Source organism: Pituophis catenifer, unplaced genomic scaffold (assembly GCF_029215685.1).
Source record: "Pituophis catenifer annectens isolate HBS135680 unplaced genomic scaffold, rPitCat1.0.hap2 SCAF_1, whole genome shotgun sequence".
Classification (NCBI taxonomy): domain Eukaryota; kingdom Metazoa; phylum Chordata; class Lepidosauria; order Squamata; family Colubridae; genus Pituophis; species Pituophis catenifer.
Window position 1 is genome coordinate 186,246,698 of NW_027256881.1, and position 12,357 is coordinate 186,259,054.

General features: G+C 36.4%; 1 protein-coding gene across 1 annotated transcript in view; it reads left to right on the top strand.

Moving 5' to 3' along the window:
• Positions 1-302: 302 nt before the first annotated feature.
• Positions 303-12,357, top strand: part of STAT4 (signal transducer and activator of transcription 4) — a 34,662-nt gene continuing 22,607 nt past the window's right edge. Inside the window, exons 1-7 of the mRNA XM_070956841.1 lie at positions 303-430; positions 1,806-1,950; positions 3,727-3,825; positions 4,753-4,845; positions 6,019-6,097; positions 7,809-7,894; positions 9,411-9,562. Coding sequence (XP_070812942.1) covers positions 303-430; positions 1,806-1,950; positions 3,727-3,825; positions 4,753-4,845; positions 6,019-6,097; positions 7,809-7,894; positions 9,411-9,562 — 782 coding nt within the window. The remainder of the gene's footprint in view (positions 431-1,805; positions 1,951-3,726; positions 3,826-4,752; positions 4,846-6,018; positions 6,098-7,808; positions 7,895-9,410; positions 9,563-12,357) is intronic.

The following is a 12,357-nucleotide window of genomic DNA, read 5'->3' on the forward strand; positions in this document are numbered from 1 at the left end:
TAAGTTTCTTAAAGTGGTAGACAATGTTAACTCAACAATATAACTTTCTTAATACAAAAAAAAAAAAACCTGGGACAAAATATGAAAAAGTTACATCTCTTCAAGCTTTCATATATTGTTTATCTCTAACCAGCAAATTTCATTTGTCTGGAAAAGGAGAATGGCTTTTAAGTCTTCTCTGAGTTTTTGTTAGCCAGCAATTTTGCAAACCACACTGGCCAGCCATTCTGGAAATTGCAATCCAACTTATTTGAAAGACCTCATCTTTCTTGTCTCAAAATGCAAGCCTATTTCTTTTCAGCATGTCTCAGTGGAATCAAGTGCAGCAGTTGGAACCCTGTTTTTTAGAGCAAATAGACCAGATTTACGATGACATCTTTCCCATGGAAATTCGACATCTTTTAGCACAGTGGATTGAAAGCCAGGACTGGTAAGTTCGGACAATTTTTCTTTTCTCTTCTGCCTTGAATATTAGAGGACTTCTGAATAAGCAGCTATAAATCGCATTATATTTACAGTTGTAATGTTTCTCATATTTACTGTTGCAATGTTTCTCAACGTCAGCAACTTGAAGATGTGTGGACTTCAACTCCCAGAATTCCTTAGTCAGAATTCCCCAACTTGCTGGTTGGGAATTCTGGGAGTTGAAGTCCACACATCTTCAAGTTGCCAAGTTTGAGAAACACTGTTGTATACAGATATAGCTTCCTGGGCAGGGAAAAAAGAACCCCTCTTCTTGGGAATATGTTTATTTTATTATCCAAGTAAAAATAAAATATTGTTGTTTTGCATCACAATCTGGGGCTGTACATGTTTAACCAGCATTAAACCAGTAAACATTCAATAGACATAACAAATAATTCAAAACCTACAGAATTAATAATACTATAATTTTACATAATTTCATATTCAGTAAGCTTACTCCATCAAGCATAATTTGGATATCCATATCTTTATGAATTAATGTTTTCTCTCTTTGTATATTTTTGTTGTTGTTATTGTTATAGCTATTTTGTTACCTACAAACAAAGTTCAGGGAATATATTAACCCATTTTAATGATTGGAATAATGCCATTCTATTATGATTATTGTCTTTGATACTGAAAGATACATGGAAATAAACTGTAAAATATTTTGTTTTATAATATGCACCGTAAGGATTCTTTTTAGAGGAAGCGTATGGTAATTCTTTTTTTAAATACATTTGTATCCAGATTCAAAATTCTAAATAGTACATATCAGCAATTGTTAATTAATTCCAATGATTAATTTGAAATCAATTCTCTGTCCTTTCTTCACTCCTACACAGACAGAAGACAGTATATCGATAATATTCTCACATTTACAGTCAAATGTTAAATTACATAAGCATTTTATCAATTTTACATTTTAATTTTAGGATTACATACAATAACATTTAATTGAAAAGGTAAAAGGGGCTTACTTATATACTGACTATATGTACAAATATGTAAATATTACATCTTTAAATATACATGTGCTGTTTTAAAACTGAAGAGAGAGCTTTTAAAAAACTAAACTGAGAATTTTATTAGGTCTTTTAATCCTATATTTACCTATATAATTTTATTTTATTTTAACTTTACAATGTTATTGTTATAATAATATTCTGTATATAATTTATATTATATACAGCATATTTTCTTGAGATAAAAACAGAATCTGTATAACAAATTTGTAGGCCTCCCATTTAGAGCCTAATATTTCTCTTGAACAAATGAGTTTGAAAACATTACTATTTTTGATATATGTACTTTGTTCTTATCTATTTCCTCTTGCAAAGGGAGTCTGCATATAGCAATGAGTCTACAGCAGCTATGCTATTGCATAACTTATTCATAAAACTGGATGAGCATTTAGAGCGTGTTTGTCAGGAGAAGAACCTCCTTTTGATACATAACCTAAAGAAAGTCAGGAAAATTCTTCAGGTGAGTTTAAGAAAGAATCACAAAGAAATCTCCTGCACCAACTATGGTGTCAGTTCTGTTACATAAAGTTTTGTGTAAGGATATTTATACCAACCAGAGCGCAGAAATTATTGGATGCATTGATTTTAAATATTTGATCAAACAACACACTGAATTTTAATCTATTCATTTTCAGCATGATGTTTATAATCAAACTTGAGTAGAAAAAGGAATCAGATAAATGGCAAAAAAGTACTCCAGAATATAGAAAAGACAGATATGTAGAAAAGCTATAATAGAGTCATTATGTTTTGGGGGAGTGTGGGGGGCGTGAGGGAGAAGTACAATGCTGAAAAAGATTCAGGCACACCAGAGAGAAATTGATTTTGCACATCATGGTAAATACACACATAACTGAATATATAATTTGAGTAAAAATCTTATCTCTGCCACCCTTTGTCTGTAACAAAGCCCTGCTGCTGTTCCCAAATTAAGCTCATTGTCACTTCATACCCTTTTGATCAGAATTCTAACAAACACCTTCTCAATTAATGAACAAATCCCTCCTGTTAATGTTCTGTGTTTGTTTTTGTAATCTTTCTGAAATCTTCTGCAACCTTTGTATAGGGAACAATAATGGCCTTTTTCCAATTGTCAGGCAAAGTTAATCTTCACACACATTAAAAAAAAAGTTTCATATCCACTCCATAAACGAACCTCATCTATATTGTAAAATTTCTGTGGCTACACTACAACTCACCCTTTTTTCAATATTCTATCATCATCATTTATTACTTCCTTTTTATCAGGCTTTGACTTGGTCACTGACATTTATGGCATAGCATCCATTCCAATTTCTTACTGCAACACACCACATTATAGTGTTTATATAATGGATATGTACAGTATATACTCTATTAATAATGAAGAATACATAGTTTGTTTCAGAAAGTATGCATGTTTGCAGCTCCCTTTAGATTTCAAAATGTAAATTTCCTTATTTTGAAACTGAAACACACAGGTGCCTTATTATTAAATATTGCTTTGCCCCCATAGCATTCAGTAGATGTTATGATTATGTCACACACATGACATTGTTGCATAATAATGCAAATCAAACAATTTGCATAATTTGCATTACTTTCTCCTCCATAAGTTAGAGACGTAACTAAATTAAAATCCAGTGCTGTAAAGTGCTATTGCTATATTTTGTGCCTGTCAAAAAACTTTGTATTAGTCAAATTCTGATATGGGAGAAATGGTAGAGTGGAAGGTTAGGAAAAGAGAGGATAAAAGAAAACATATATAAAAATTTAAAGGAAAGCCAGAAATTAACATTTCAATGATGCACACAACAATCACCCAAGTTCATTGGTAAAATGTCCCAACTGTACTCCCTTAAAGGATTTAATATCTTGTGAGCTTCATGTAAGCATTTTTATGAAAGACTAAGCGGGTAAGAAACTTATTGCAGCATGCGGAAACAATGATGGTGAAAACTTCAGATATTGAATGTCTATCTGCCTTTTGTTAGAGAACTAAATACAAGTTTGAGAGGAACAGCACAGACGATATGGGGAAAATAAAGAAGTGATGGAAAAGACTATGGATATGCAGAGAAATGTTACTGTATACAAATATAATTGACTTCATGTATGCAATTATATATATTACATATATATCAAGAATGGACATGAATTTTCTGTAATGAGTCCGTGACTTTTCTGTATGTGGCCAACTTTTCCTATTAGGATATGGATTAGATCTTTCTTATGTTTCTTTAACTTTATTTTTCAGGCAAAATACCAAAGTAACCCTCTACATATAGCACTGATTATTTCAAACTGTTTAAGAGAAGAAAGAAGAGTATTGGCTTCCGCAAGTATGCCAGTTCAGGTAATTTTGTGGTGATGATCTAGAGGAGGAGGAGATAGAATGAGTGTCCATCAAATTTGCAAAGCTTCAATATCCTAATACTTCAGAAGACTGGCTCAAGGTTCAGAGGAACATTGGTCCTAAATTCATCAAATACTGTTCAGCAGTGAGAAATATAAGATTTGCCTTATAAAGAAATGTCCCCGCACACACACAGCTCAAAATAGGGAGTGTTTAGCTCAGCAATAGTACTTATGAGAAAGATCTACAAGGATCTCAGATTGAGTTCAAGACAACAGTGTGTTGCACTTGCCAAAAAAATAAATAAAAATAGACAATGCAATCTCTGCTGCAGCCTTGTGGTAGTTCTGTTTTGATAGAGTACTGATCAAACTGCACCTGAAAAGTTGTGTCCAGTTTTGGTTACCACAGTACAACAGGGTTGCTGAAGAGTTGGAAATAGAAAACCTGAGCAAATAATGACAGGTGTCTGTGCCATAGATCAACTGACGTTTCATGGAATATTTGTATTTTCCCTGTGTCCTTTTTTTTTTAAGTTGAAAGACGAGAAGATGCACTGCTGATCTTCATTTTAAGTTTTTCCTTTGAAGTAAATGCTGTACTTTGTAGAGGTCTTGGATTCCTAAATATACTTGATTTGCCATTGAACACTCATCATTTTTAAAACTGTCCTTTGGGCTGTTTATAGATAAACAATTAATATACCTGTGGCAGTCCAAATATCTCCATTTACCAGGAATATTTTTTGTAAGTGATTTCCACATCTGTGCTTTGCCTTTGAAAAAGCTGAAGAAATGGGAACTATTACCAAAAGTCAGTTGCCCTTATGGAATTTAGTCCGTCCCCTCTCACTAAAACTTGCCATTAAATAATCTGTGCTAAGTGGGATAGTATTAATAGACTGACCTGTCAAAATTCCTTTTCTAGGGACCTCTAGAAAAGTCACTACAAAACTACTTGGGTTCAGAAAGGCAAAGAAAAATCGAACTCAAAGGTTCTGAAATTAAGAACAGTACACAGGCAAGTTGTTAACATTTTCTGCATTTAATATTTGATACATCAAAGATCTAAGTAAGTCCTCCCTTAACAACTGTTCAAAGTTGCAACGGACACCACCACCCCACCCCGAAAGGTGCTTACATCCCAGTTCTGGAGTTACGACAGTGGAACACCCACCCTGTGGTCACCCAGTTTCCAGCAAAAAACAGCCATAGGAATGCATTGACTCAGCAACTAACCACTTCATTTGCTTAACAACCATCGCAAAAAAAAAAGGTTGTAAAATCAGGTTGGTCTTATCGGTGCCTCAGTTTATGACCATCATGACTTAGGACTGAAATTTGGGCTGCATTACAGTTATAAATTGAGGATTAACTATAGTGGTACCAAAAAAAAAGGTATATGGATTAAGTATGATGATAATTTGAAACTAGATTCACGGGTACAGAAGAGTGAGATGATATATGATAGAAATTGGACTGTTGCCCTTTTTAAGGTACAGTACAAGTGACACATACCTCATTTGAATGTTCCCATTGAGAGCTTTGACCTGAAAATATTGTTGTTAATTTATTAGGGGTTGAAGGTTTCTCTGCAACTATATCCCAGTACCTGAGAATGCTGTCCACTAATTTTGTTTCACTGATACTCTTGGGACCTAGCAAATTAATCCAAGTCTTGGAAGGCTTCTTTGGAATTATGAACCCCTGTAAAATCCTTTTAAATGCACAATATTGCCCTCTTTAATTCAGCTGGTTGAAAAACCTCATTGAAACTATGGTGTGAGCTGTACTTTTTGATTAAACACAAAAGAGAAATTTAAAACTGCAGTTCTGTTCATACTTAACTAAGCCTAAGCACCAGTGAACAAATTGCAGCTTGCTTCTGAATAGAAATGCATAGATGCACTATATATCTACAGCTTGCGATACAGCATGATACACTTAGTGTACATTTACAGTGTTTTGCTGAATAAACTAAAATTGGTTGGCTGGGTAAAAATTAATCCACTTTTTGTCTTAGTATGATTTGTAATCCCAGCTACTTTTCCCACTAAGGAAGCAGATAGCAATTGTAGCATTTCCATTTCATTTCAGAGAAACTAAAGCTTTTTAGAGAATGTCATTATTGTTTGCTATATGCTATGAATTATATTAGATCACTTACTACTCAATGCATTTAATCTGAAAACAGCTGACAGAACAAGATGTCAAATATCTAGAAGATTTGCAAGAGGAGTTTGACTTCAGATTTAAAACTATATGCAACATAGGTAAGTTTCCCACGTAATGCTATGAAGGAAAAATTGTGATTTTCAATCTTGCATATTTGTAAAAATTGGCTGTTAGTTTTATACTTAGGCTATAGGTTTTCATTGAACATCCACAGTCCTCTTTTTGGAGTGAGGGGCAGGATTTCATTAAGACTCAGACTGCTATTGATACATACTCCAGGCAAAATAAATTCCAAGTAAAATATGCCTAACTTCTTAGCCTAATGTATTCTTTAGGGCGCAAGGCTACATCCAGCAAAATATTAATCCAGCTAAGATTGTGCCCCTCTGCATTTTAACCTGGAGATAAGTATCCCTAAAGTTGCATATAATTGCATATAGTGGTATGTATTTATGTATGAAGATACACCTTCACGTTCTATCATATACTGCCCAAATATAAAAGATTCTAGGTTGTTGCTAGAAGAGAAAATGTGAATTTGCAGCTGTAACAATCCTAAGCATTTTTTAAAATTAAAATAAAATGGCAGGAAAATACAGGGTTATTTAAGAGTTTCATGTAGTTTGTCTTTTACGATGGATGGTTCAATCCAACTAAAGTTAATGAATTGTTAATGATAAAACAGCAATGGGTTCATTTCTCTGAATCACCCCATTTAGAAGCAGAGATAAACTTTCCATATTTGTATACTCCAAAATGCATACAGCCTAGGACTGTGATGGTGAACCTATGGCACACGTGCCACCGTAGCCATATCAGTGGGTACGTGAGCTCAGGTCCGGCGTGCATGCATGCGAGCTCAGCTCCGGCATGCATCTGTGCGCTGGCCAGCTGATTTTGGGCCTTCTGGGTCCAGTTGAAGTCTAGTTTGCCAACTTCTGGTGGGACTGGAAGGCCCGTTTTTTGCTGTCCCCAGCCTCCAGAGCCTCCTTGGAGTCGGGGGGGGGGAAAAAGGGCCTTTCCCACTCCCACCCCTACTCCGGGGGGGGGGTAGGGAAGGCTGTTTTCGTCCTCCCCAGACTGCTAGAAAGGCTCTGGAGTCAGGTAAGAGAAAAAAACGGGCCTACCAGACCATCGCATGCCAGGAATGGGGTAAACAAGGAGGGGTCGCACACACATGCGCGGGGGCAGGGCACATAGAATTATGGGTGCGGGGATGCATGAGTGCAACCCCTCCGCCCCCCTCCTCCTGGCACGTGATGGCAAAAAGGTTAGCCATCACTGGCCTAGGAGAACCATAATAGGTTTTGTTCCTTCAGAAATTCAGCTATGGGAGAAAAAGGACTTTGGGCAGGAAAAAGTCCTTAACAATTTTCTTTTAAGGTCTTCTTAAATGTCCTCTCAAACCTGGTTTTATTTATCACTGAGGAAAAGAGGCAGAGCTTTCAGACCAAATAACAGTTATTGGCTAGTTATTATTGGGAAAAAAGTCATTTAGTTTTAAAATCCAAAAAACTAGACTAAGAATTCAGAATATTGACAAGGTATTGATTTTGATTAATGTTCACTCCTTTTTTAAAACAAACTTGGAAAAGTAAGACATAATACATTAGATAGCACACCGGAATGTACTTATAAACTTACTGAGAGATACATGTTTATGTTTATCTAACATTGGTTGCAAGCAAAGTAAAAGTGTAATAGGAAAAAAAAAATAAAAACATGCTGCCTTAAAACTACTTGCAAATGCTATTTTGATGGGTTTCCCCGCTCTTATGCTTTGTACATATTCTATATATGTCCTTTTAGAACAGAATGACAAAATTAGTCCTGTCATGAAGCAGGAAATGCTGATGTTGCAGGAAATGCTCAATACCATAGACTACAAGAGAAAGGTTGGTTCAATTGTTTGTCATTTATATACTTTGCTGATTTAAGAGCATTATGGAAGGTCTTTTTTCTACTTACAAATTAAGAACTAATTCCAAATTATCAAAAAAAAAAAAAAGCCAATAAAACTACTTATTCTCAAAACTGGGCCATAGTTTTATGAACTTCTTAGTTTTTCATTATTTTATCTCTGGGCGACCTCCAGTAAGAACTGAAAATGCTCAAATCCTCTCATAGAGGAACAGGGGAGGGAGGAAGGATATAGCAGAAGTCTCCACACACTGAAGCAAGGCCTAATTTCTTTCCATCTAATAGCCGCTATGGTCATGTCAACATTTAGACCAGTGTTTCTCAATCTTGGCAAGTTTAAGATGGATAGAGTTAAGATGGGTGGACCTTCCCAGAATTTCCCAGCCAGTCTTGGGAGTTGAAGTCCGCCCGTCTTAAACTTGCCAAAATTGAGAAACACTGATTTAGATATACTGTACATATTGTATTATACTGTATTGCTATTTGATAGCTATAATACAATGAATCTTAGACAGAACACATACATTAAATGTTTAATTGCTACACAAAGTAAGTGTAGAATTTAAAAGATATAGAATTACTAGACACTTCAGAAGCAAAAGGAAACTTTTTTGGGTTGGGGCTATCCTTTCCCAAAATTGTTTTTGATCTTCAAAGGCATCAGAAGGATATAATGATGATCAGGTCATGTTGCTACAGTGGGCAAAGCTGCTTTTTTTTTTTTTTTGGCTTGGTTGGAAACATTTTCAAGGATGGGGGCAGGGATTTTTTTTTGCAGAAAATAGATAAGGTGATCCCTTCAGAGCAGAGCTGTCAAACTCGTGAGAGTATCAGTTACAGTTGGTAGTCCGTTGTTTCAAAAGGTTAGGTCGTGAGAATCAAGATACTCAAGAAATAAGTTGTACACAATACAATTTGGCAAGTTAAAACCTCAAAATAAAACTTGAGAAGATGGTGTTATCTGGAGAGACAAAAAAACAGCCAACCCTCTTCCCCACCCAAGGGAGCAAAACAGACAAGACCCTCCCGTCACTCTAACCCAAGGCTGGTGTTTTTGAAGGCCAGTAAAGTGAGAGCCATACAGATCTCTGGATTTTTATGTAATAAAAAATAGCCCATCCATGTTCCTTCTTGGGATGGTGGGGCATCACATACAGATCTGTGGAAGCTTGTCTTTTCCCGTATGTGTCTCCTTTCAAAGCAGTTAAAGTTTAAAATGAAGTTAAAGATGCAGAAGCAATACTTAAAGAAGCAGCTTTGGTTTGTGGCTGCTCCTGTACTCAGGTTGCTTTCTTGGAAGACGAATGGTTTCTTAAACTAACCACTGTTTTGATGCTGGATGGTGATAAATTAACCAGCAGCAAACTATGTATATAAATGAAGCTAAAGAATATCACAGCTTAGATTGTTACACAAATCAGATCGCTGATTCTCCATTTATGAATTCTGTCTTACTGTTTCTAACTTCTGCACCTATCTTGTTCTTTATAGGAAGTTCTCAGTAAAATGGCACAAATAGTAAGGGAGGTTGATGCCTTGGTGAATAACATATTAATAGAAGAGTTATTGGACTGGAAGAGACGGCAACAAATCGCTTGCATTGGAGGCCCTCTACACAGTGGGCTTGATCAGCTGCAAAACTGGTAAAGTGTTGTCGCTAGTTTATCTCTATAGCGCAACAGGAAGTGTGATGCTGTGTGGTTTTTCCATCTCAGTTTAGTCAATAAAAAAAATATTCTGAGAGATTAACAAAAATTATCTTTAAGCAATTTCTAAGAATCCAAAGAGTCAGAAACAGAGATCGTTTAAAGAGGCATTAGTTGGCAACAAATAAAGCTTCTTTAAATGATCTCTGATTCTGACTGTTCCAATTCTTAGAAATTGTTTAGCAGTAAAATAAAAGTAAAAGGCCCGAGATTGAATCATATAATGTTTTCATACCAAATTGTGAAGCAATTGTGAGGCTATTAGCCAACTGTGAAATCTCTCTGCTATGATGATTTGATAGCCCAGCAAGCAGCACACTTTTTAATGGGAAGTGGGGAGGGAACTGAATTTATAGCTCATGTTTGTATGGAAGGTTCTAGAAACATATGACAAAAGTAATTCAAAATTACTTTGGGTGGCAAACAGCAATTATATAAAATTATGCTGATACAGAATAATAATCTAGTTGACTCTGTGACTAATAATAATAATAATAATTAACAACAATAACAACCATAACCAAAGTCCTGCATGGACAGCACTTGAAAAACATTGAAGGAAAGTGTGATAACAACTTGACATGGGCATGGCTTAAGAGAGGAACCATCAAGAAGGATCCAGTTTGTGGGGGCAATAAGCTGACTTTGTATAAATATACAAAAGTATGAAGGCTATTGCTTAACACATTGTAAGCCGCCCTGAGTCTCCGGAGAAGGGCGGCATATAAATCAAATTAATTAAAAAAGAAAGAAATGGAAGGTTTAATACTTGCTGCTCAAGAACAAGCACTATAAACTAATGCCATGAAAGCGAAGATACAAAAATCCACTGACAATCCAAACTGCCAACTTTGCAACGACAAACTTGAAACTGTTTCACACTTAATATGTGAGTGCAGCAAAATCGTGCAAACTGATTACAAAGCTAGACATGATTGAGTTACTAAATTACTCCGCTGGTCATTATGTAAAAAATAAGACATACCTGTATCTAAAATGTCATGGGAGCACAAAGTGGAAAAAGTTATCGAAAATGAGACAGTGAAGATCTTGTGGGACTTTAGAATACAGACAGATTATCATTTGGAACATAACATGCCAGATATCACAATTGTTGAGGGCCGAAGTATACAGTTTATTGATATTGCTGTACCAGGAAAAATCACAAAATATCGCAACTACACGACTACGGATGAAACATGTAATAGTGATACCCATTGTCATTGGGGCACTTAGTACCATGTCCAAGAATTTTACAAAACACATCAAGAAATCGCAGCTTCCTACAATAACACCAGCGGAACTGCAAAAAACTACTCAGAACATCATATATTTTAAGAAGATACTTGGTTGATACCTAGGACGCTGGCAGCAACCAGTAGCACCAGTCATTCGTATTTGTGACACACTTTTAAATGTTCAGTTCACTGAGTTTCATGTGTAATGAATAAAAAAGATAATAATAATAATAATAATAATAATAATAATAATAATAATAATAATAATAATGCCAAATCCCATCCAATCATCTGGTTGATTGTGTGATAAACCATAATAATAATATTGCATAGGCAAGTGAGGCTTAAGGACCCCATTATCCAGATAAGCTCAAGGTCTGGGAGAAAAATTCAGAGGGCAGGAACAGCAACAACAACAGCAACAGCAACAAAAAGCATGTTTCCTGGGTCCCATTAGATGACATGTTTTAACCATGAACCCAGAGAGTGCTGTTTTAAGGAACAATCATGCTCTTTGTCACTTGTTCTCTCTGGAACTAGATTGCAGAACAAATGCAATTCAGCTTTCTATTTCTAGACTACATTTGTAGTTCCGACAGTAGAGAGTAGTTGCACACTGCAGTTTCGGTGCAAACTAGATAGACAACACTTTTGTGATAGCTCTTCCAACTAAATTTTACAGTATTGGCATTGCCTTGGGAAATACATCTGGCTGGCAGACAAGACATTTCTAGATTTTTAACAATGCACTTAGGAAATAATGCTCACTTTTTACATTTTCATGTATCATCTTAACCTTTTGAAGTCTTTCAAAAGGTTAATACTACACAATTAAAGCACATACGCACATATAAATTAATAGCTTCCTATAACACTGTCAGTTGACATTCATAATTTGCAACGCTCTCTACATGGGGCTCCCCCTGGGGTGCACCCGGAGGCTCCAGCTGGTCCAGAACGCAGCCGCGCAGGGGATTATGGGGGCGACGAGGCGCTCCCACGTAACACCTCTCCTGCGCGAGCTGCACTGGCTCCCGGTGGTCTTCCGGGTGCGCTTCAAGGTGTTGGTGACCACCTTTAAAGCGCTCCATGGCTTAGGGCCGGGGTACTTACGAGACCGCCTTCTGCCACCAATAGCCTCCCACCGGCCAGTACGCTCGCACAGAGTGGGCCTCCTCAGGGTGCCGTCCGCCAGACAATGTCGGCTGACGACCCCCAGGGGGAGAGCCTTCTCTGTGGCGGCGCCCACCCTCTGGAACAACCTCCCCCCAGAGATACGTACAATAACAGACCTCCGGATTTTTCGTCGGGCCCTGAAAACCCATTTATTTCAACTAGCGGGGCTGGCCTGAGTTAATTTTAAATTGATTTTAAATTGGGTTATTTTAATTTACGGCCAATAATATTTAATTATTTTAAATTGTTTTTAAATTTTGTATGTATTGTTTTTTACTCTGGCTGTTCACCGCCCTGAGTCCTATTCTGGAGAAGGGT